This window comes from Chrysochloris asiatica, unplaced genomic scaffold, assembly GCF_000296735.1.
Source record: "Chrysochloris asiatica unplaced genomic scaffold, ChrAsi1.0 scaffold00017, whole genome shotgun sequence".
Lineage (NCBI taxonomy): Eukaryota > Metazoa > Chordata > Mammalia > Afrosoricida > Chrysochloridae > Chrysochloris > Chrysochloris asiatica.
Genome location: NW_006408535.1, coordinates 27,865,983 through 27,890,312, shown reverse-complemented (window position 1 = coordinate 27,890,312; position 24,330 = coordinate 27,865,983). Strand labels below are relative to the sequence as shown.

The following is a 24,330-nucleotide window of genomic DNA, read 5'->3' as shown; positions in this document are numbered from 1 at the left end:
AGTGGGTATTTTGGTTTGGTTTGATTTACAGACTACTAAAACAAACCAGGTGGTACAGTGGGTTAAGTGTTGGGCTGCTAACAGAAAGTTTGATGGTTTGAATCCACTAGCTGCTTTACAGGAGAAAGATGAAGCAGTCTGCTTCCATAAAGATTTACAGCCTCAAAAACCCTGTAGAGTTCTATTCTGTCCCATAGAGTCACTATGGGGCCAAATGGACTCCATGGCAGTGAATTTAAGATCCCTAAAGGAGCTGATCCAGTCCTTGAAAGACTACCAAAGTCGTCTCATCACTGGACTTCCTTACTCAGGGGATCTTCTGAGAAAACAGCACTGCTTTGACACCGTGTACCCTGAAGCCTGTGAAGGTATCTTTGTAGTGTGACTCTCCGTCTTCCTATCAATCATCTTCAACCTCTCTGCAGGAGATGCTCTGGGGAATCCCCATCTCCCAAGGAAGCTGCATTTAAGAGTCGAATCATCAGATCTTAACACAGAGGGTGTGTGTTGAGGGCTGTCTGTAGTCTCAGTCCCCCTAAGAAATAATGATTCACCAAAGTGAGAGGAATGAATGCATCATGATTTTCTAGAGGTTACTGTTGCTTTAGAGCGTTGGTCCAGCTCTGCTCTACAATACTTGGGAAACATGGCAGCAGCAGTGGAAACCTGTACTTTTGGACTCTGTCCAAAAGAGCAACTAGGCACACAAACCCAGAAATCCATGTCCTACATCTACAACACACCTAGGAGTCCTGCTAGCCCATAAGCTCCAAAATATGAGCAAGTGGAACTAAGTCACTGATGTTCCAAGACCCACATGGTATCAGCATCTTTGCAGAAGGATGCGGAAGAAGCGAGTGGGTGAGTAGGGGGCATCTGATAGACCTAGAACAGGGAAATCCCCAAATTGTCTACAGGTACTCATTGGAAAGCCTGGTTGACCCATTTGAGAAGAGAAGCTGAAATTAGGAGGGGTCTAGCAGATTACTTTCTAGGCCTCTAGAAAGGAGCTCTGGTAGTGTAGTGTTATGAATCAGGCTACAAACCGCAAGATCAGCAGTTCAAAACTACCAGCTGTTCCACGGGAGAAAGATGGGGCTTTTTGCTCTGGTAAAGATTTACAACCTCAGAAACCCTGTACGGGGTTGCTATGAGTCGGAACTGACTCCACGGCACATCACAACAACAAGCAGAATACTTTCTAGGCCTCTAGCTCAGGTTGCATGGTAAGCACATAATATTGTTGCTACGTGCTGTTGAGTCGGTTCTGACCCATAGTGACCCTGTATAGGGTTTTCAAGGAGCAGTTAGTGATCTTGAACCACTGATCTTGCAGTTCAAACCAACTTTGTAGTCCAGCACATTAACTCACAGCGCTGCTCCAAGACTCCAAGCATATAATAATAGGTGCTTATTTAGTTTTTGTTGAAGGAATGAGGGTCAAATGACATTTCGCTGGAGATTCCTTTCAATATTTGTGAATAGGCAACAGGAAAGAACAAAACTTTGTTTTGAATCATGTGGTTAAAACTCCTACTGCTTCCAAGGTGTACAGCATACTGGCGTCATGTTGGCAGGCAGGCAGAAACCCTCTTCCTGAACTCTCAAACAGAATCCGCCTCGCAATACACTCAGCCTCCCCCATGCTCATGCTTACACACTCACACACAGAAACACTCAAGAAGTGGTCCAAATGAGGGGCAAGGAGGCGACCCCCAGCTCTACCAGAAGTTTCTGGCATCCCTTGGCTCCAAACACACCAGAGTCTCTTTATTGAGGACCTCAGGAGTGGGGGCGTCAGTTTAGGGTGGCTGTGGGGGGTCCAGTGCGTGTCAAGTCTGTGTTGAGGAAGTAGGTGCAGAGCTGCCCTTTGCCTTTCACTTTGATGATGCCCCGCCTGGAGCAGGTGTAGCCTAGGGACTGTAGGGCCCGGGCTGTCTCTTCAGTCACCTGCAAGTGGAGGGCAGTAAGGTAGTGTAGGGTGGCCCTATACATATCCCTCCCACTGCCATGCCTCCAGCGCAGCTCTCTCACTTGAATCTTGCCCAGGACTCCTGTACTTTCCATGCGGCTGGCCACATTGACTGTGTTGCCCCAGATGTCATACTGTGGCTTTTGGGCTCCAATCACACCAGCCACTACTGGTCCGTGGTTCAACCCTGGTAAGGGGAGGGGCAGAGAAGGGGCTTTTGTTTCATTTGTTTTTCAGGTTGGGGGCTTTGAGGAAGAAGAAAGAAAGGGGAAGCTTATGGAACTGGGAAGAAGGAAGAGGACTGGGGATGGGTCTTAGAGGAGGGGGCTGGAGGAACATGGTTTAGGGAAGGGAATCAGTAGCTCATAGCTCCTGACTCAACAGTTTTACACCCCACCCGGTAGGGGAAATCCAGAGGGGGGTCCAGGGATGAGCTGGGAGCAGCTGAAAAAGGACTTGTGGGGAAGAGCTTGAGAAGGTGAGGGGGAGCTGGACTCCCCAGGAAGGGAGGTGTGTCCTCACCCACACGCAGGCGGAAGTTGTTGAATGAGTGCTTGTTGATGACATCAAGTTTAGACCCCAGAGCCACTGCAAATTCTACCATAGTGCCAAGATGGCTGCAGCTTCGTTCAGCATCCTGGCAATGGGCCGCCCAGCAGGATGGGCCAAGAAGGCAATAGGAATAAGTCCATTTATGGGTCCACCAATGAGAGTACAGATGAAGAATGGTAGGTAAGAAAGAGACAATGTACCTGCTGTGCATCCTGTCCAGAGGTGGCATTTAAGCCTGTGGCTGCCATGTAGGTGCTGCCAATGGTTTTGATTTTCTCCACCCCACTGAACTTGGGCTTAGAAAGCAGCTGTAAAGATAGGCGGTTGCATCCCCAGTCATTCTAAGCAATCCTGCTCCTCTTTCCCAGAAGTCCAACCTCAGGCCTTTGAGGTAGACTATGGAGTAGTGGCAGGAGAGGGTACGTTAGTAGTGGCTAGAGTAGCTGAAGGGGACAGAGTTGGGTGATCAGAGGAGAGGGAATGCTGGGAAGGGGAAGATTGGTCTCATGACTGGAAGGGCAATAACTGAGTCACCTCATCAAAATCAGCAATGATCTCATTGAGCAGCCGAAGACATTCCAGTCCCTCATGGTTGATGTTGGATTCAGAGTAAAACTCCTTGAAGTCTGGGACTGAAGCGAAGAGGACACACACACACTCATAGGACTGGTGGTAGAGGTCCTGGAGAAAGCAGGGAGCTGCCGTGAGGGGTGAGCATCACTTTCATTCCCTTCCTAAATCTGCACAGGTCCCTCCTCCCTGTGTACATACTCCTAGCCTTCGCTTTAAAGAAAGACTCAGGAGCAGGGCTAAATTAATCTGGGGATGGCATTTGGGAGTCAAAGACTGGGTCTCATTATGATTCTAAAAGAGGTAAAGGTTTCAGGATCACCTCACAGCTAAGTCAAGGGTAACATATGAACTGGGGTCATGTCATGGGAATTATTTTTATGTCCTATCTTATTCCTGAAAGGTATTAAGTCAGTTACATTAGAATATAATGCAGAAGACAAAATAGAGCAATAATAGGGAAAATGGGGCAAAGGGGAAATAAACATTAAATGGTAAAGACAGAATTAGGTGTGAGGTTAGTTTATAAAGTGTGTGCCATGAAGTGCTTGTTAACCCTAGATTCTGGCTCTGAGCTTTCTAGGAAGAGAAGACACCAGGAGAAGTAGAGATACTTCCCATCTTGAGAGCGGAGAGTTCAAGGTGGGAGCATAAGGTTGTGAAATAGCTCCTGATTTTTTTTGTTTTTTTTAGCATTCCTCAGTATAGGCTGGGAGCATTTCCATAGTTGAGAGGGTGAAGTGGTGATGGGACAAATAAAATGGTGCAGATAAGTGGGTAACTTTTTCATGGTCCAACTATAGAAAGATATTTGAGGGTCTACAGCAGCACTGTCCTGAGAACCACTAGGTTGGCAGTTCAAACCTACTAGCTGCTCCTCGGAAACCTTAAACAGGGTGGCTATGAGTTGGAACTGATTCAAGGGCACTTAACAACAAGAGCAGTGTCAAGGAGCCTTGATAGCATGAGGGTTAAGAGCTCAGCTGCTAACCAGAAGGTCGGCGGTTTGAACCCACTAGTGACTCTGGAAGAAAAGACCCGATGATCTGCTCCGATAAAGATGAGAGCCTGGGACACCCTGGGGGGAGGGGGAGGGGGGAGCAATTCTACTTTGGCCTGTGGTGTCACTATAAATCAGGATTAACTTGATGGTTCACAACGCTAGAGCACTATCATCCAATAAAAACCTCTGCAGCGATGAAAGTGTTCTAGATCCGTTTTGTCCAATATGGTGACTGCTAGCTACATGTGGCCACTGAGCACTTTAAATGAGGCTAGCGTGATTAAGAAAGAAAATCTTTAATTAATTTAAATCTGAAAACCAGATATGGCTGTTGCTGTTATTGTTGCTAAGTGCTGCTGGGTCAGTTCTGACTCATAGCGACCCTGTAGAGGGTTTCCGAGGAGCAACTGGTGGGTTTGAATCACCAGCCTTTTAGTTAGCAGTCTAGTGCTTACCCTACAGAGCCATACCAGGATTTCATATTGGAAAGTGCAGGTTTAGAGAGACGGCTGGATTGTATCCAGAAAACCCCATCAACACTCGCTTAAGCTTCTGAAAGGTATAGAGTAACCATGAGTTGGAAAAGACATTCCTTCCTTCCACATGAGAATTTGAAAGGCAGACTTTTCTGTGCTCGCCCAACCAAGATAGAACTTGAGCTTGTGTGAAAACAGAGGCATCTGAGTGAGGCCTGACTACTAAGGGGGAGTCCAGCGAGGATTGGCCAAGGGCCAAGACTTTCCTCCAAAATTAGTCCCTGTGTTGATCTTGGGTCAGGGGTCAGGAGTCACCTCGTTGCGCCGGTTTTGACCAATGAACTGGGGGGCCACATGTGCAGGGAGCACATTCTCCAAGAGCAGTCGAGTCAGGTTCTCCATCGTCTCTGTCTCCTCCCGCTCCTGCCTCAACTTCTTCTTCCACAGGAAGTCCAGACGGCAGTAATACTCATTCTGGGATGGGGATGAGTGTTCCTGCCCCTACTCCATAATGCCCGAACCCTGCCCTTCCACCCCCACCCCGCACCCCCCACACAAGTATCCCTGGGACAGACTATCCTTGAAACTCAATTAAAAATAAGGTGTGCAGAATTGGGAGATTGTTTTTTTCCCCCTTAAGTGTGGGTTTTACCAGATAGAAAGGATAGGGGAAACTTGAGGGCACTCCTCCAGGGTAGTAAATAAAGGGGATACTTAGATGTTTCCAGTGAGTAAGCGCAACATTTGGACTAAACCTGGAAGATGTCGGACTATGAGAATGAGACCAAGCCATAAATATGGGGACCCCAGCCTCATCTTTCACAAGGAGACCTGGAGGGCTGAGCTGGGTGACTCACCTGCCGAGCCAGGACAAGGAGGGTGAAGAAGAAGATGAAGAAGGAGATGGCTCCCATCAGCTTGGGTTCCTTCAGCACTCCTGGCCTGAGGAGGTCGTGGATTAGGGTTGTCTCTCAGCCTGCCCCCAGTGCCCACGCAGCCCTCAGCCTCCCTCTCCTTTTTCCTGTAGGTGTTTCAGGCCAGTGAAGTGAGGGCAGCCATGCTCTGTCCTCACCATCCAGGAGGGCCTGGACACCTGAGTCCAGCAGCCATGCGCACCTGGAGTCCAAGGGGCCTGTATAGAGGCGGGCGATGAGGCAGTCGGACAGCCAGGCGTGGGAGTGCAGGAAAAGAGAGCAGGAGGCTGCCAGCCACAGCAGGAGCAGCAAAAGTTTCAATTCGAAGCTCATGTGCAGAAAGAGGGAGCAGGAGAGGGAGCCCAGCACACAACAATGCATGGAGTACTGTGGGGTCAAACAGGGAGGGGGTCAGAAGGTGGGACAGGGGGCATGGAACAGGCCTCCTGACCCACCCTTCCCAGGGCGCAAGTCCATCAGGGGGTCCGATGTGTCCAACACACAGCAGGAGTGACTTGAATTTTTCTAGTCCATGGGATGGAGTGCTCTTCAACTAAGGAGGCTGGGATGTAAGGAAGTCTGGAGAAGGAGATCCAGGCTTGTGGGGAGTACTCACTGGGACACTGATGAGAGGCAGGGACCCAGGGAGCTCCCAGGAGAGGTTGAAAGTCATGAGGGACACATTGGCAACCAGGAAAGGGCAGTTGGATGATGTTGGTAAGAAGAACTGCAGAAGGAAATGAGTGACTTGCAGCTGGCTCATGGATGAGTCAGGGCCAGATTCCCCCAAAGGAGTGACTTTTGCTATTAAGGGTTGGTAAGAAAACTTCAGTCCTGGGGTCCTCATGGGGTGAGAGATGCAGGAGTGGGTGTTATGGGTGCTAGTCTGCCATAGATGCCTTGCCTCTCTGGGCCTCAGCTTCCTTTCAAGTAACTTGACTGGGGGATGGGGTGGATATGATCCTTAAGATGCCTTCCAGGAATGGAATTCTAGGAATTTATTATTCCAAGTTCTAAAAAAAAAAAACACCCAGTCAAACTTAACTACAAAACCAAGTGAATGGGCTAAGTAAGAAAGGTCTGCTTATGTAGAAAATGACAGGAAGTGTTAGCAAAGGTAGACTGAGAGTGACTGAATATCTTCTCTAAGCCGGTTAAACATTTCCATCATCTTTTGGCCTTAGTCCTGCTGCTCATCACAGCGTTCCTAACCCAGGCAAGTCTAACACACCCTGGAGGGTGGGACTGGATGGAGCATCTCCCTCACCAGGCTGGTAATGGCCATGACAAAAACCAGGAGGATGGTGGTGGTGCCCAGTGCAATTCGAAGGCCTGGCCGTGTGGACACCAGACCAGACAGTGTAGGTAGCCAGTGCAGCATCTTGGGGCCTTTCAGGACACACCTCTGTGGAGAAAGCACAGGTGGTTAGTCCTGGGACTGGGGGACTGTCCTTCAGGGTAGGACATAGCCAGGGTCTCACCTTGCCACTTCCACCCCCAAGCCCACCTCACCGTCAGGTATTCTGAGAAGCAGACGAAGAGGAGGAGGAAGAAGAGGAGGAAGGTGATGCTATAGCTGATGGCCAGAGCTGGGGGCCTAAAGGGAGATAAGAGTAAGGCCTTGAAGTGTTGGAATTGTTGTTAAGTGCTGTCAAGTTGGTTCTGACCCATAGAGACCTTGCATAGTGTTTTCAAGGAGTGGCTGGTGGGTTTGAACTGTGGACCTTGTGTTTAGCAGTCCAGAGCTTATCTTACAGTGCCACACCAAGACTCCAGAAGTGTAAGAAATAGGCTCCCTGTAGTTTGTGAATGTGCTGCACGGTCTGGTTGGAAGACATGGTGGGTTCCAGATTGGCTGCTGATGGGGGTCTGGGCTGATAAAAGACATTCAATTCGGATGCACAAGGATAGCCAAGGGACCTAGGACAGTGTTAGTTGAACCAGGAACTAATAAGGTATGGCTATTATTGGAAGGAAGTCCTGGTGTGGCACTGTGGGTTAATGTGCCAGACTGCAAAGCGGTTTGAACTGCAAGGTTGGTGGTTCAATCTCACCAGCTGCTCCTTAGAAACCCTATACAGGGTTGCTATGGGTCGGAATCGACTCAACAGCACTTAACAACAACAAATTATTGGAGGAGAGCAGGGAGCCCATGAGAATTGCTGAGGCTTCATTAGACTAATTTTAGGAGCCCTGGTGTGGCACCGTAGGATAGGCTGGACTGTTAACCGAAAGGTCGGCAGTTCAAGCCCACCAGTTGCTCCTCAGAAACCGTATAAGGGTCGCTGTGAGTCGGAATCTACTCCATGGCACTTAACAACAACATGAACCTTTAGGCCAAAGCTCTGTAACTTCTTTAATTTCTCACAGTGGTCTAGTACTGGGTTTTAGCTGACCGAGGAATGAGGACATACTTTCTAAGTTCCCTCAATTTGTAGTGAGACTTTGGACTTCTCTGGTATTTAGCTTCCTCATCTGCTCCAAGGGAAGCAAACATCCCTTAGGGATGTTGTTAGAAGAAAAGACAAGAGTGTGTGAAAGTTCTCCGGCCATGTAGAAAGTGCACAGGATGTATGATATTAAGATGAAGGTCATGATTATCACTGATTACCAGAACATGTATTTCCTCTGTGCAATGGCATCACGGGGGGATGTGAGAGGTGCAGACCACTGTCAGAGGGGCGTGACATCAAAATGACTGTCTATAAAAATTTGGGCAGTGTTTCAGAAGAAATTTATTGTTTTCTAAATAAAAATATCCCTGTAGATAGTTAGAACAACAAAAGCATTTTTAGTTTGTCCAGGCTAATGTTCTATGCTAATTTACTTTTTGAACTCATCACACTTAACAAGGGCAACAAAGTGCTCCAGTTAGAGCTCTGATTAATATCCAATTACTATATCACATGGTTTCACCTGCGCACGATACAACACTGCGCTGTTGTTTTCATTGCTGCCAGCATTCACAGGTACTGTTTCTGTCAGATTTTCTGGTGTTTAAGCTACAGTCCTGTGGTAATTAGTATATGTGAGGCCATATCAGTAACTTTTTTGAGAATAAAATAGTAAACAAAGGAAAAGGAGGAAAATAAAAAATTCTCCTGTTCAGTTACTAATAATGTAATCCAGTGGAGAAAGATTTTACAAAACAATTCTATTGTTAGTATTCATAAAATCTAAGAAATATTACATTTAAACAATTTTAAACTATGTTATTGTTCGTTCCGACTCATAAGAGATCCTGTCTAGGGTTTCTAAGGAGTGCCTGGTGGGTTTGAACTGCTGACCTTGCAGCTCACACCAACCTTATCCTGCAGCACCACACCAGGACTCCATACAACTATGCTGTTTTTGTAGTTGTTAAATGCTGTTAAGTCAGTTCCAACCCATAGCAACCCAGTATAGGGTTTCCAAGGAGCAGCTGGTGAGCTTGAACTGCCAACCTTGTGGTTCAAGCCTCTTTGCAGTTCAGCTCATTAACCCACAGTGCTACACCAGGACTCCCCAAACAACAACAAGTATTACATATTGTTCTATGACTGAAATTGATAAGAAACATGATAAGGATTCTGTATGGTCTGGTAAGGAAGGAAGTCCGAGGGGGATGGGGAGGGTGACATCATGAGTTACTGAACCCTAGTAATGCTGCTGCCACTGTGGGTAATGCCTGAGGTGAAGAGAAAGGGGTAGAAGGGAAAGTGTGGGTTGTGGGTCAGGAAGAGGATGAAGGTATGAGAACCAGGATCTCCCTTGTCTGGGGATCTCTTACCTGTTTGTCACCAGCATCTGGATGATAAAATTGGAGAGAAACACCATGAAGGTGCAGGCTGCATAGTATTTGAAGGCTGGGAGTGCAGAGAGTCGGTACTGGAAGGAAGAGGGTCAGATAGAGACAGGGCACCTTGATGTAGTCAATCCCATGCAAGAGTGGATCCCCAACCTTACCACCCTACCCTCCAGTTCAGTCCCACACATCCCCTGCTGCCCTCCTCCTCCTCCTAAATCTACAGGATAATCCCCATCCCCAGGATAACAAACTGAGCCCTGGGTCATGGAGGTGGAGCCAAGGAACAAAGCTTGGGAAATCCTCTGGTGCCAACAATGACCCAGCCCACCTCCTTCTCCATTTCCTTCTTTCTGAAGTACAGTGTCAGTGGGTTGAAATCCTTCGACTGCTTCCACTGTCTGATGGGAGGTGGGGGGCAGTAAGCACAGGAGAGGACAGGGCAGGGCAGAGAGAGGAAGGGGAGGGCAGGTGAGTCTGTGCCTGGGCTATCCAGGGAAGTCCTCAGTTCCCTCTAGGTGATCATGAGAGTACCATCCCTCCTTTATCATGTGGCCCCAGAGCCTCTAATCCCCCACTCCTCTCCTGCTTTCCATACTTCTGAGAGTTGAGTTGTTCGATGACCTGGAAGAACTTGGCATCCCCGGTGTCTAGTTCATCATCTAGTCCCCGGGGAGTACGGCTCCTGCACAGAAGAGCCCAGCCTGTTACCACCAAGACCCTCTAAAGAGTCTGGGCAGAGTAGGAGCAGTCCCCAGGGAGGATGGAGGGAAGTCACCCAGACAGCCCTACTGCCAAGACGCTCCGGCCTCCTCACCGGTCCAGGCTCCACTGCGGGCTGAAGGAAGCCAGGGCCTTCTCCTGCTGGGAGAACACATTGGTGGGGGGAGATGGGGAGGCGATGAGCATGCCTGGAGCCTCTTTGCAGAGAGACAGACTGTGAACTACACTGCTTGTCCTACTGACAAGGTGGCATTTGACCAGGTTTCTTTTTCTGCTTCTAATGACTTACTTCTCTCTCTCCACCAAATCCCACTTCAAACTCCATTTCTCCTTATAGGTGCTTTCTGGTTCTTTAGACTCCAGGGACTATCTACCCTTTGATTTCCTAATAGTTTCTACCACTTCTATAAATTTAAGTAGATGTTGATTCTCTGTGTCTCACCTTCTTTAAAGACTGCCCTGTGCCCAAAAGAAAAAAAAGAAAATTCCAGAGGCAGGGACTTTGCTATCACCCTGAATGTTGGTTTAAATTGAGTGAGAACGCAGACTATTTCTGGCTCCCCTCTAACCCTGTGACTGACATGCATCAGGCTGAAATGGAAGGTGGTGGGGAGACAACAAAAAATGGGGAAGAAAGGGAAAGAAGAGGAAGAAACCTGGCTACACCCAGTGACTTCTTTGCCCAAATGAGTACACAGTGTGAGTGGAGCTATGAAGACCAGCACATAGAGAAAGGAAATGAGGACAACCGAGGCGAGAGGCAGGATGAAGTTCTTAGAGCCATGGCTCAGTATAAGAAGGATGGTGGTCATTCTTCCCTACTTCCTTTGGCTACATGGAGGAGAGCAAGAGAACAGAAATGGGCCCACCTATGCATCTTTGCCCATGACTAACTTTTTAAAATTACCTCTTTCACTCCCCTCCCCCAGACACTTCAGTGTCTGGGGGAGGGGAGTGAAAGAGGTAATTTGAAGGCAGAGAAAACATTTATTTTGGTCTTCTGAAGACTTAGTCCAGTGCTTGCCAATAGTGTTGTTGTTAAGTGCTGTTGAGTTGGTTCTGACTGTATAGGGTTTCCAAGGAGCGGCTGGTGAGTTTGAACTGCCAACCTTGTGGTTAGCAGTCCAATGCTTATCCTACAGTGCCACACCAGGATTCCTGCCACATTTGCTCAGAAAACATGGAAGGAATAAATGCATAAATGCCATATACAGGCACAAACACTTCCTATCCCCAAAGCTCCACATTAAGAGTAAGCTAAGGAACTCTGTTAGCATAGTGGTTATGAATTTGGCTGCGAACCACAAGGTCAGCATTTCGAAACTACCAGCTGTTCTGCGGGAGAAAGATGAGGCTTTCTGCTCCCGTAAAGATTTATTGTCTTGGAAACCCTGTACAGGGTCACAATGAGTTAGAACCAACTCCACAGCATATAACAACAACAACAATTAGTGGTTGGAGTATTGGTGTGGCACTGTAGGAGGTCAGTAGTTCAAACTTACCAGTCACTCCTTGGAAACTCTATACAGGGTCACTGTGGGTAGGAACTAACTCCATGGTACATAGCAACAACAGTGGTTACCAGTGGCAGATGGGAGGAGAAATGGGGAATTATTGCCTAAGATGTACTGAGTGTCTGTTAAGGGTAATGAGAAGCTCTGGAAACAAACATTGCTGATGGTTGCACAACAATGTAATCCATGTCACTGAATTGTGCTTGTTTACAACTACAATGGCTGAAGTGGAAAATGTTTTTTTCACAAATATTTTACCACAATTGAAGAAGAAGAAGAAAAAAGAGTAAACTGATAATGATGGCTTGGCCTTTCAACTTTTTGATCAAGCTCCTTGAACTTCAGGGAGCCCTGGTGGCTTAAACAGTTTGCAATTGAAAGGTTCGTGGTTTGAAACCACTCACTGGCTACACAGAAGGAAGGGTTGGTGATTTGCTTATATAAAGATCACAGTCAAAAAACTCCTATGCACACATGGGATCACCAAGAGTTGAGGGGTGGTTCAATGGCAGCAAACACCAACTGGAACTTTAGGGGCTGAGAATTAAGTTTCTGGGCTAGTTAAATTTGCCACAAGAGATACCTTTAAACAGTATTGATGGTACTCATGCTCCTTCACCCTGATACTTCCTAACTACATACCAGCTGAATGGGAGCAGGTCTCAGATGGGCTCTGGGGGACATTTGTACTACAGGAATGCACCCAACATTCTCACAGTCCCTGGGCTCCTAGCAAGCCCTATACTCCACCCCACCCCCACCCTGGAGACCTCATCCTGCAAGTTAAATGGCCTTGGATTGTTCCTTCCTCTTCCTTCTGCCATCCAAAAAGTGCTCTCATCTCTCTCCTATCCCATGTTGAGGTCTGAAGTTAAAGATTCACCTGAATCACTGCTACTAACCCCCTCTACCCAGCCCTCAGTGTTCATTGATCTTTGGCCTACTTTCCTGCTGGGTAGGTAAAGAAGGGATGGAAGACAAAATGGGTACTCTGAAGTTATCCCATAAATCCAGCCAGGTCTATCAGAAGCAAAGATTTGGGGAAGATCTGCAGAATGGCAAACAGGTTTGGGGGAAGCCAGATAAGGTGGGGGAACAGCAGACTGAGCAGATGGGACTTAATCCTGGTGAGGTCTTTATAGATATGACCTAGGTTCCTGTATAAGGGGGTCCAGCAGCTAGTTGGTGAGCATCAACCCTAAGAGCCAGCTGGTGGGGGAGATCCAGGATCCTCTACCAGTTGGCAGTCAGTGGTTACCCTAAGGATCAGCCAGTGATTGGCCCTACCCTAATTTGCACCTAGAAAAGAGGTAACCTTTTCTCCCTCTGCAAACCTGTCTGCTTATGGTGATTTCCTTCTTCAAGGACATCTGTGATTTCACTGTAACCTCATTTTATCCATATACTAGTGCTGGGGAGCAGAGACAACTGATATACTCAGCTTTCCCAGTCTTTGTTGTTATTGCTAAGTACGGTCGAGTTGGTTCCAACTCATTGCGACTCTGTATAGTGTTTCAGAGGAGCAGCTGGTGAGTTTGAACCACTGACTTTGCAGTTCAAACTGACCTTATGGTTGAGTGCTATTCCTTCAGTGCCGCACCAGGAGCAAGGATTAAAGAGAAGAGCATGCAGCTAGCTGGAGTAGCTCTAAACACAATCAAGTTCTGGTGGGAATGAATGTTTTGCTCACAGTCAGGAGGAAGTGTGGTCTACCACCTTTGGGGGAATCAGGAGAATGGACTCTCCTGAGTGGTGGTTGGGAAGTAATGGACATGGTATCTATGTGGATTTAGTATCGTCCCTGAACTGAACTCGAAAGGCAGCAATTTTTGCCCTTTCTCTGGAAGGAAGAATAGGGAAGGATCTGGAACCAGTGAATAGGGTGACCAGATAGTTCAGGATCTTCGGATGCCAAGGGTTATCATGTGACTCACTGGAGGTGAGGGAGGCCTGGGGGAAACAAGGAGTGAGGCCCAAGGACAATGGAGGTGAGTTCACATAAATGCTGGGCTTATGATGAAGTTGCACATACCGGCAGAGGGGTGGAGGTGGACACAGGGCTGTCTATGTGGCTCAGATGGGCAAAAGGCTTGGCTGCACCCCAGGACTCCAGATAGCGGGTCATCAGCAGTGATGGACGCATCTTGGGACCCTCCAGAGAGGACAACAAGCCTCCTGCAGTGCCCTTCTCATCTTCCTTGGCCTAGAAAGCAACACAGGAGGGCAGAGAGTAATGATCACAGATGCTTCCCTATTCCCTACAACAGTGTCTCCCCCACCACCCCACTAGGTCCCAGAAACTCAATCTTTGGCAGAGGAGAAGAGACCAGGCCTGTTAGTTATGGGTTGGATTGGGTGAACCAGCCCATGGATCAAGGCTGGGCTTTTACCCGGGGATCTATGACCAGGTAGGTAGGTTCCCCTAGCTCCCGAAGGTATGGGTCCCGATGTTCCATGGCTGCATCCTCCACAGCATAAGCCCCTGCCAGCAGGGCCAAGGTTGCTCCTGTGATGTGCACTCGTCTGGAATGAGGAGGCAGTTAGTCCGCAAGGAAGGCTTCCAAACCTCTCATTTCTTTCAAAGCTCATTCCTGGAGGTGCTCCTCAGTTCCCCTCTCTATGCCCCAGGATTCCCATGAGCCACGCGATATTGTGCTCAGCTGAGAGCACTACAAAAAGGGTGGCAGTGTGTGGAAGGCCTGGAGGACCTCCTGCTGTAGTTGCCTGGGGCCCAGGTCTCACCCTGGCACACCTCCTGCCTCCATGTGATTGGCCAGGGTGACATCATGGGACCAGACATCATACTGCCACTTCTGCAAGCCGATGACTCCACAGAGCACACTGCCTGAGTGCACGCCTACACGCATGTTGATGTCCACGCCGGTGGCTGCTCGAAGCTTCCTGAAGAGTGTATATGTGGGACAGGTTTTGTCTTCAGTTCTACTCATGACACACACCTTCTTTTCCCAAGGAGAATTTCTATCACCCTGCCTGCCCCTCTCCTACATCCTGAGCTGACCTGATGGCCCGGCACATGTCCAGCCCCATGCGTACACAATTGATGGCGTGGTCTGGCAGGGAGAGGGGCAACCCAGAGACACAGTAGTAACAGTCTCCCAGGATCTTGATCCGCATGCATTCATGCTCCTAGGAGTCAGGGGGACACCTGGTTAGAGCCCAGAGAAGGTAGGAAGGAGCTGGGGGAAGTGGGGAGCCAATGAAGAGCTTCTGAGGTTGGGAGTGTCTTCTCAGGTTTAGGGGTTCTCTAAACTTCATGTGGAGCTGGCTGAAGTCTCCCATGTGGGTATCTCAGAAGATTTTCCCCAGAGTTGGGATGTCCGTGACTCTCCTCAGCTTTGGCATGTCTAGAGTGTATCCAGACTTGGGAATACAGAAGTAGCCTCAGGATTGAGGTATTTGAGGGGACTCTAGGTTGTTTGGAAAACACCCCTGGGGTCTGAGCAGCTGACCAGTCACATTGGGCAGAAATTTCTCTTGGGAGGGTCTCTCAGCATTAGGGCATCTAAAAATCTCCCTATATTTGGTTGTAGTGTTCTAAGACATTGGTGTTGTTCATCTAAAGATATTTGGGGGTGTTTGGTGAGGCAGCTGGGAAGATGTGGAAAGGTCTCTTCAGGTTTAAAGTATGTTGCACAAAGCCACAGTGGGAATGTTTGAGAGGGTTTTCACTAAAGTATCTAGGCATCCACATGGACTTTGAAGTGGGACTGAGGTCTTATAAGCTAGGGATTTCTCTTGGAAGAGGCTTTCCAGAAAGGGTGGGAGTGTTTGCAGATCCCTGGATGGGGAAGGAGGCCCATTCTGACCTTGGCAATCTGGTCGAACTTGCCAAAGAGTTCGTTGAGCATGAGTACCAACTCCTTGGGGGAGCATTCGCTGGCCAGCCGCGTGAAGCCCACGATGTCAGCATATAGCACACTAGGGAGGGCATTCTGCATTAGTGGGGCAGGATCTCTTAGCCCACAATCTCCTGCCTTCCACCAATCTTTCGTTATACCTGACTCCCTGGTGCCTTTTGACATAGAGGCTGTGGAAGTTGTTGGTGCTCTCTGGCCGTGACCCCTGTCCAGCCTGCAATCGTGCCATGATCTCTGCTTTCATCTCTTGGGCCAGGTAAGCAGGAAGGATGGACAAGAGAAGGTGTTCCTGAGGGAGGTAACTATGAGCACCAACCTTTCTGCACCCTACATCCGAGAACCCCACCCTCCAAACTCACTGAGGAGCCCCTACACTGCCCCACCTCCAACAGATGTTCCCTAACATACTTCCTTAGGTCCTTCCCAAAGCACAACCTGGTTTCAGCACCCCATCTGCATTGATCACTTTTAGGGACTGAACTTTCAGCCCTGTTCCAAGTATTTAGAGTCTTTCACTTAATGTCATAACGTACTAAAGCTCTGTTACAAGCTTCAGATTATTTGAGTCTTAATAACTTTTCAAGGTGAGCCAAAGCCACATTTTACAAGGGAGGAAATAGAACGTTAAATGGCTTGCCCAATGTCACTCAGCAAGTCCGCTTGTGTGATCTAAACATCTCTGCTGTCTGAGCCTGAGCCCAGCCTGCTTCCCCGAGCCTGCTTACCTGGTGCTTCTTCTCAGTGTCCAGCCGCCTGCGCGAGTGCAAGGAGCTGAGCGCCTCCCGGAACGTGGCTCGCAGCGCGCGCTCCATCAGTGCCTTGTGGTACACTCCGGCTACGTTCCCGCACAGGAACAGCACGGTGTTTGCCGCCAACTGTGGACGAGGGCCGCCTCAGAGATCGCGGAGACCCGCGTGGGGTGGGGTGGGGTGGAGGGATTCGTGGAGGGTATGTGTGCGACTGGTACTGGTCACGAAGACTGGCTGAAGAGAACCAGTCTTTAAATTTAGGGAATTAAGGATTGGCGGACAAGCGGTGGCTACACTGAGTTCTTAGGGGTAATTCACTTCCTCTGCTCCGTTGGCTATAGCACCAACATCAAGTACCTTTTAGTTCTAGAAACCTCTGCATGTGCCTTCTCCTTGCTTGGAGAACCACTTTATGAGTCATTCCTTCACATAGCAGTCGTACAAGACTACTCAAGCGCACGCTTTACTTTCTGAATGAAGCTTCCATCATCTACATCTGTCTCCACCCAGTTCCCCGGGCGAACTAGTTACTACCACTGCATTCTCCATGCGTCTAGAGCCCTCTTTTGGTGTCAGCAGGCATCGCGCTGTGCTGGTCGGTTGAGTTCCAAGAGGCCATGCCCCGGATCTACCTACAGTTGTACCCAGCTCCCAGCGTTGCACCCTACTTTAGAGTAAGAGCACAGCCAGCCAATGTTTGGAGAACCAACCAGCGCTCAGCCATCCAACCTGGGGCGCCACCTGTGCTACGTGCAGGCTCACCTGGGGCAGCAGCGCTGGCCGGGTGTCTGGCTGTGGCCCAAGGTACAGCCCGAGGACAAGCAGGTGCGAAAGCGACGAAGTGAGGCCGGCGGCGGCGGCGTCCCTCATGCCCAGGGGCAACATGGCGTACACCGTGAAGATGATGAAGAGAAAGAAGGACACCTGGAGGATGTGGAGAGACGGGGGACGCAGAAGGCTGTCAAGGAATTGATCATGCCCTGGGTGCGGGTTCCAAGACCCTAAATAACCTCTTCTCCCCCGCCTCACCTGATCCCAGGCACTGACCACGCCCCCGGTGAATAAGAAGCTGTGGCCCAGCGCGAGCAGCGCGGCCCACACCAAGCCCGACAGGGGTCGCGTCCAACGCTGCAGTCGCTGCTCACGGGAAGCCAGGCCCAGCAGCAGCGAAAAGCCGCCCAATGCGCATAGCACGGTGGTCAGGAAGCTTGGGTCTGAGACCAGCTCCTGTGGGAAGAGAGTTTGTTAAGCAGACTAGATAGGGAGTTTGGGGAGCTCCCCAGAGGCACGGGGGAGCGAACTAGGTATGAGTAAGAAGACAGTTCAGGTCAGTTCCTGAAAGTATCTCAAACCGAAATCTGAAAAGGACACACACGTCTCCGCTTGGCTTTCATATTATAAAATAGCCGATATTCCGTTTGGATCAACAGGGCTGGCATTTTCAGATGGTTTAACCTTATATCTCACTTGTCTGCTTCAGCACCAGCTGAGCCTGGGACTTGGACCCCGAAGGCGTGGTCATTTGTAAATCCATGACCTTTCTGAACATCAGTTTCTCATCTTTCAAACCGGAACCCTAGGACCCGCCTGGGTTCCTAAATTGTGAGCTACCTAGCTCACAAAACGCAATTAGGAATGAATGTATCCAAATCTGACCAATTTGCTGAGAGATCCCTTGGCCTTAGGGGTATCCAGAGCAGCTCCAAGCAGCGCTTGGGCATCCTCAGGGAAGCCTGGAGTCTGCACCGGCATTTGCTTGGTGTAGTAGCCTCCGCAGCTCTAGCCATTTAATTCATCTCTAGCACAGTACTGCCCCATGCTGTCCCTCCCTTTGTCCCCACCTCTTCCTGGACTTCAGGCTGGATCTGCAAAGACTGGCGCGCCCAATGCTTTTCCCACCTTGTCTCCGAGGAAAACCCGGAGTAGGGTATTGCCAGAAATGGATTTGAAGAACCCCTGCCTTTACCTCCTTCTACAAACATACACAACCCCAGAATCTGGTTTATTTGAGCACTGAAATGGGACAAAGAACGAGGGTACCTTCTGTGTTTGTGGGTACAACTACCCTACCGGTCCTAAGAGGGAGTGAAAACCAGGAAATGAATTCCCTTGGGGCCTGAATGGAATTTCCCCCCACTGGAAAATTGGAAAATCTGGTATTGGATTTATTTTAGAACCACAGCAGCTCCCAAATCTGTCAGAACCCAGAGAGAACTTAGAAACGTGCAGTGTTCAGTTACTTCCCTGTGTGGATCCAGAGGATAGCCCAGAAAGGTGGAGTGACTTGCCCGGGGTCAATCACCATAGGTGCATAGCAAGGTCTGTCATAGCCCCCAGTAAAGAAAACCTCATAAAACCCAACCCGAAACCCCTCCTCCATAAGGAGGCGCCCAATGCTGGAGGTCCCGGCGCTCACCCTGCCGCTGGCCCAGGCGACGGCGAGCAGTGCTAGCAGCGCGCAGAGTACGATCACCAGCAGTAGTAATAGCAGAGGGTACTGCTGGCTTAGGCTGTAGTAGGTCTCGTAGAAGAGATCTTCGCTCGGGGGTGGCCGAGGGCTGAAGAGGCGGGCCATGGTCCCCCGCCGCGAGCCCTGGGCTGGGGAGAGCTGGGTACCAGGTTACTTCCAGCCGCCGGGCCCAGCCCCAACTTTGTACTTCTCACTAGGTCTAAGCCCCCTTCCAGCCCGCGCCCCCAACCTCTCGGCAATCCCCTTTCCTTCCAGGCACTCCCTGCGGCCTCCCAACCCTCTCCCAGGCTGTGGGGTGGGGGTGGGGAGAACTCCCCAAGACTACCCTGTCCCTCCGTCAAGCCCAGGCTGTGGAGGTTGCGGTAGCAAGAGCCGCATGGCCAGGAGACCGAACTTGCGGTGGTTGCGGAGAAGCCCGGGGTTCCCCTATATCCGAACTCACTGTCTACGACGCCGCCGCAGCTGAGGGGACTAAGCCAGGACAGGGAGCCCGGGGGCGGGGTGGGGGCGGCTGTGGAGTCTATCTGGACGCTGAGACCACGAAGCCGCAATGCTAGTGGTTCAACGCCCGGGCGACAGGCGCTTCCCTCCGGGCGCCTAGGCCCCCTCCCACTTCCCCGACAGACCAGCCCGGCCCCTTCCCGTGCCTGAGCCGACTCCCCACGCTTCCTCCCCCATTGATTGTCTAAAACCACCGCCTACGGCTAATTCTGTATGAGACGTGGGGATGGTGTTGGGGAGAGAGAGTGAAGGGAAGTATTTAAAATGGGATGGGACGCTTGGAAGGAGTCCTGTGCTTCAGAATGATAAATGCTTCGCTGCTAATCCAAAGGTCAGCACCCACCAGCCACATGGTTGCTTCCATAAGCCTTGGAAACCCTCCTGGGGGGAGGGGGGCAGTTTTCTTCTGTCCTATAGAGTCCTATGAATCAGATTAGACTTAATGGCAATGGGTTTTTATTTGGGACGATTGGATGTGGGAGTGCTGGTGCCAGGCCTGGCAAGAATGTAGGGAAAAACGTGGGTCCCGGTACCACAAAGGGGCTGGGATCAAGTCAGAATGAGCCCTGTTTGGTGCTGTGGCAACCGCTGTGTCCGAAACAGTCGGAGTTTCTGACCCTGCAGGCTCTAACTCCGTTGAAGGCGAGTCTGTGCTAAGCTTTGTGGACGCCTTCCATTCTCAGACACCAAGTGACACATATTTGTGAAGCAAATTGCGTGTGAGAGTGTTTGATACCACGTATGTGAATTGTACTAAGGAGCTTCAAAAAGTTCATGGAAAAATTCCATCACTTTTTCACTCCATTTTCCATGAATTGTTTGAATTCTCATAAGGCTGTCTTGAGAGTCAGGGATATCGTGCAGAACACAAAATAGACCGGGATTTGCGATTTGCCATGGAGCTCTCCCAGGACCGGGGTAGTGTGTCTGAAGCCCAGAGGAAAAGGGGGAGGGGGCGGTACCACAGTCTCTATCCCCAGAGCTTAAGTTTAGGGTGGGGTGGCAGTCCCTGGTTCCAGAGGAAGCGCTCCGCCCGGAGATTAGAACGATCTGGGGAGGCAGGCCTCTAACTGTTGCCGTTGGGGCTCTGACCTTGTGTGCCACGCTTTTGCTGCCCCCAGCCCTGAGTCCAGGCTTCCGGCCTCCTAGCTGCCAGCTCAGCGACCCTCCGACTCAGTTACTAGCTTCTAACTTTGGCTAAAATGCCACATTTATTGACTAAGGTCTTCCAAGAGCAACTCACAAAATCTGTTCCGTCTCTGGCAGGCTGACCTTCCAAGAAAGTCTTGGCTACAAGAGACCTCCTTTGCTGCTGCAACCCTAACAGACATTTAGAAAGTGCAGCCATTCACACTATTTTATCCAGCTCAGGGTCTTCAGGCCCTTCTTCAGAACCTACTCTTGGGGGCTTCTGCCAGCCCCTAACCAGGCTGGGAGGTGCTGGGCCCTCCATGGACAGGGTAGGTCTGGCTTGTATGTTCATGTAGTTGTGGTTTCCAATCTGCACTGCTTGGCACCCCTCTAGGACAATAGATGGTTGTCCTTAAAGAAAATTTAGGAAAAAAATTAGGAGAGGCAGTGGCATCTTGTGTTCACCCTGGGAAAATGCTAGGTATTGGGTTTCTGAACCCCTAGTGGCAATCTAGAATTGGTTTGGCAAAAGCTTAAGAAAAGTAGTAGATGACTTTCGAGACTCTGATATTTGGATCTCTTCCATTTAGAGGCCCTATGGACTGACACACCAACAGTGGAACTTATGGGGGCTCACAGGGGTGGTGCTGAGAAGCCAGAAGGTCCAGGCTTTGCTATGTGATCTCAGTGGACTCTTTTCCCAGTGGTTATCAGTTTTCTCATTTATTACAGGAAGAGATCTCTAACTTCTAACTCCTGTGCCCACCTTTCCACCCCCAAGGTGTCTAGATTTACATGTCTTGAGGAAGAAGCTGGTGGGAGAGTTGGAAGGTCATACCTGATATTGGATTTGGCCCTGAGATCCCGTGGGGCCAGTTCTTGCCATATCTCTCAGCCCCCTGCAAACAAACAGAGCTCTCAGGCCCCCTTTCCAGGGGGCTGGTTTGCCTACCACACACCCTATCAGTCCCAAGTTTTCCCTGGCAAAAGAACAGGATTTACAGTGCACTCCAGCCCATCTCCTCCTAGTCTCACCAATGACTCACCTGATTCCCTTGGGTCCTGGGTCCTGGGACCCAAGCTGAGGTAGAGTTGGGTACCTGGCTTCTGAAAGGTGAGGAATTTGGTGTTTCATATTGGACAGTTGAATCTGAAAGTGCCTCTGCTATCTTGGTGCCCTGGACCTGCTCTCCCTGCATGTTGATCTTCTCAGTAAGCCTTGTCCAGTTTTTAGGAACAGAGCTAGGGTACTCTTCCAGGTGTAGGTTATTCAGGTTCTCAGAGACTGTGGAATCATTCCAAGAGCACTGGTCATCCATTTCTGTCTCTCTTGAGCCTGGCTCTGTGGCAGACATCTTTCTATTGCTTCCCCTGTGCTCAGAAAGAAACTTCTTTACCTGCAGAGACAGAAGAAGCTTGCTGGGCACAGAGGTGAGAGAACCAGAGTTAACTGGAGGGAGTAGACCCTTGGGCCATATCTATTGCTGCGGGAACTTGTAGGTTACTGGGTGGTGGTGGAGAGGGTTCAGGGATAAAGAACAGTGGTCAGTGGGAGGTTGCTGGGTGACAAAGGGAGCCATGTTGTGCCATCCCTGGCCAGCTCCTGGTGGGGGTAGGGGTCGGGGTTCACCATAGAGACAGCATCATCCATCTTTCCCTTGACCAGAGAGACGACTTCACAGGTTTTTGATCGACAGTCTAGAGAGATAGCAGAGCAAGTTGCAGGTGAACAAAACTTCCTATGGTAAAAGCCCCCTGCTGGGTAAAGACCCAGGACCCTTGTCTGCCCAGATGCCTGCCAAATGGTCAGCTCACCCTGGAAGGAGGGCCTGTCTTTGGGCTCATGGCTCCAGCAGTGCTGCATTAGCTTCTTCAACACTTTTAAGCCAGGAGTGTTGGGCCCTGGCTCACATAGCTCTGTCAAAGGGGGCCGGTCCTGATTCTCACACACTGCTACCTGTGCCAGTGATGTCTGGACCACTACTGAGTGGGGTGGTGGTGGAAGAGAAGAGAAGGCATTTCAGCTCTAAAAGAAGCTTGCTCTATAAAGCGACATGGAATGTTGTTTAAGGTGAGGTGAGGAGGAAGTCTGGTGGTCTAAGTACATAAGCAGGAAGGGGAGGGCTTGGAGGCTTGGGCTTGTGGGGGAGGAGGGCACCGGGGGTGGGGGTTAAGGATCCCAATGTTGGCCTGAAAGTCTTACTCTCAGCTTCTCTTCCAGCTAGCACTGCCCACATTAAGATCCCAAAGCTGCAGGAGACAAAAAGATGAGGCAGCGTATGGCAACATGCTTCTCTCTTTCACATGGATCCCTTAGAAGGGTTCAGAGAGGTGTAGACAAGAGAACTGGGATATATGGTTGGGGCGGATAGCTTACCTGTAGACATCACTGTCCTTGGAGGCCCTCTGGTTTACATCAGCCAATAGTTCTGGGGCCAAGTAGTTTAGGGTGCCCCATGGCTCACTGAACCCTGTCTTTGATCCTGACACCCCCTGAAATGTTGACAAGCCAAAATCTGCCAGCTGTAAAGACAGGGAAGAAGGAGAAGGTAAAGGGAGAGGCAATTTCCACAAGTGCCCTCTCTCCAGCAGGTGAAACTTCAGCCTTACAAAGAGGGTGTGAAGGATCAGATGAAGGGTAGGATAGTGGGGCCCTGGGGTTGGAGTTCTGGCCCCCCTGCTCAGTGGGACTGGGCCAAGTGGGACTGGGCCAAGGCTTGTCTCTTGGGCTAAGCTGACCATGGCTTTTTGGAGAGCCTGGTTGGGTGGGCTTATGGAATTGACAGTGGTAGTTTTTATCTCCTGGTAGGGAAGGGGTTGATGCTTCTGGGTGGGTCTTGGCCCCTGGACAGTTCTATGTCTAGGAGAGGCTGAGGGGACCCACCAGGACAAGGCTGTGGCAGGGCCTGAGTTAGCCCTGGGACAGAACCTGGTCCTGTGATTGGAATGGGAATGAATGACTGACCTTGGCGTGCAGCTCTTGATCCAGCAGGACGTTGGAGGGTTTGAGGTCTCGGTGTAGCAGGTTCAAGCTGTGCAGGTAACACATCCCAAGCACAACTTCATGAAGTAGGCGGCAGAGGAGTGGCCAGGGCTGAGGGCACTGGGGCTGCAGCATCCCGGACAGGGAGCCATTCTCCATGAACGGAGTCACCAAAGCCGGCCCTGACACATTCTCCAACTCCAGTGTGTCAGTAACGCCTAACAGGAGCAGCACATAATTGTTTCGCAGATCAGCCATGGTCTTCACTTCCCGTAATACCGCCTTCCTAGAAGCCAGGAGAAGGTTGCCAAGTTGGGAAGGGGTCGTGGAAAGACTCCTCCCCTCCCCATCCAGGACCTGGAGCACTGTGGGGTCACGGGGTCACTCACGAATCTACGATCTTGACCGCTACATCATAGCCCCACGTCCTATGGTGCGCCCGGAACACTGCGCCGAATCCACCTTGGCCGAGGAACTGCGGGTTCTCCAATTCCTTTTCCGACACCAGCGGCGCGGAGACAGGGCTGAGCCTGAAAAAGGGACTTCATATACCAGCATCCACTCCCCAGGAGTGGGCACCGACACGGTACAAACTCAGTCTTCCCCTGTGGAACCCAGAGCCCCAGGCCTCGGCATGGGACACAACGATGTTCCCTGAGTCTGTCCGCCGAGTGCCCTGTAGAATTGTTGGCGAGACTGACTCTCCACTCACCTTGTCTTGGAGGCAGACATCAGACAGGAGGCTGCTAGAGGCTTCTGAAAATCGTGTGCCTTACCGAGTGACTTACCGAGCCCGGGTTTACCGAGCCGGCGAACCGGAAGGCGGGCCTGGAGAGGGATTAATCTTTAGACCCGGGCATGGGTTCCACTTTCCGGGTTGCTCCCCAATACCGAGTAACTTGACAACTTCCTTCTAGACTTGCATAGGGAGCCTCCACAGCTCCGCCCCTGAGATGGGGCGGAACTGAAAACTAGTGCTTTTCTTTTCTGATTAGTATTTTCTTCATTCATTAGTATTTCTTTAGTATTTCTTCATTCATTAGTATTTCTTCATTCTTCTTGGATCAACTATTAACACTCACAGAAGCAGCAGTCAAGAGATCAGACAAC

The 24,330-nt window shown here is 50.2% G+C and overlaps 2 protein-coding genes across 2 annotated transcripts in view; both read right to left on the bottom strand.

Annotated features, from left to right (window-relative positions):
• Positions 1-1,746: 1,746 nt before the first annotated feature.
• ADCY4 (adenylate cyclase 4) lies at positions 1,747-18,710 on the bottom strand. Its single transcript, XM_006835385.1, has 25 exons — positions 18,552-18,710; positions 17,165-17,362; positions 16,898-17,059; positions 16,112-16,261; positions 15,527-15,675; positions 15,336-15,447; positions 14,528-14,655; positions 14,251-14,409; positions 13,899-14,031; positions 13,541-13,711; positions 10,089-10,132; positions 9,870-9,956; positions 9,603-9,672; positions 9,257-9,354; positions 7,000-7,084; positions 6,755-6,892; positions 6,104-6,214; positions 5,690-5,874; positions 5,431-5,515; positions 4,889-5,047; positions 3,059-3,205; positions 2,725-2,832; positions 2,495-2,609; positions 2,035-2,159; positions 1,747-1,950 (listed from the first exon to the last, which is right to left on the bottom strand). Exons 1-25 carry the CDS (start codon positions 18,708-18,710, stop codon positions 1,798-1,800), a joined length of 3,231 nt encoding a protein of 1,076 aa, XP_006835448.1. The 3' UTR covers positions 1,747-1,797.
• Positions 18,711-20,454: 1,744 nt separating this feature from the next.
• RIPK3 (receptor-interacting serine-threonine kinase 3) overlaps positions 20,455-24,330 on the bottom strand; it is a 9,425-nt gene continuing 5,549 nt past the window's right edge. The window contains exons 2-12 of the mRNA XM_006835518.1: positions 24,009-24,048; positions 23,933-23,937; positions 23,610-23,750; positions 23,203-23,506; positions 22,615-22,760; positions 22,441-22,487; positions 22,053-22,220; positions 21,868-21,935; positions 21,284-21,634; positions 21,076-21,136; positions 20,455-20,648 (exon numbers count right to left, since the gene is read on the bottom strand). Of these exons, the coding sequence (XP_006835581.1) occupies positions 20,455-20,648; positions 21,076-21,136; positions 21,284-21,634; positions 21,868-21,935; positions 22,053-22,220; positions 22,441-22,487; positions 22,615-22,760; positions 23,203-23,506; positions 23,610-23,750; positions 23,933-23,937; positions 24,009-24,048 (1,525 nt within the window). The remainder of the gene's footprint in view (positions 20,649-21,075; positions 21,137-21,283; positions 21,635-21,867; positions 21,936-22,052; positions 22,221-22,440; positions 22,488-22,614; positions 22,761-23,202; positions 23,507-23,609; positions 23,751-23,932; positions 23,938-24,008; positions 24,049-24,330) is intronic.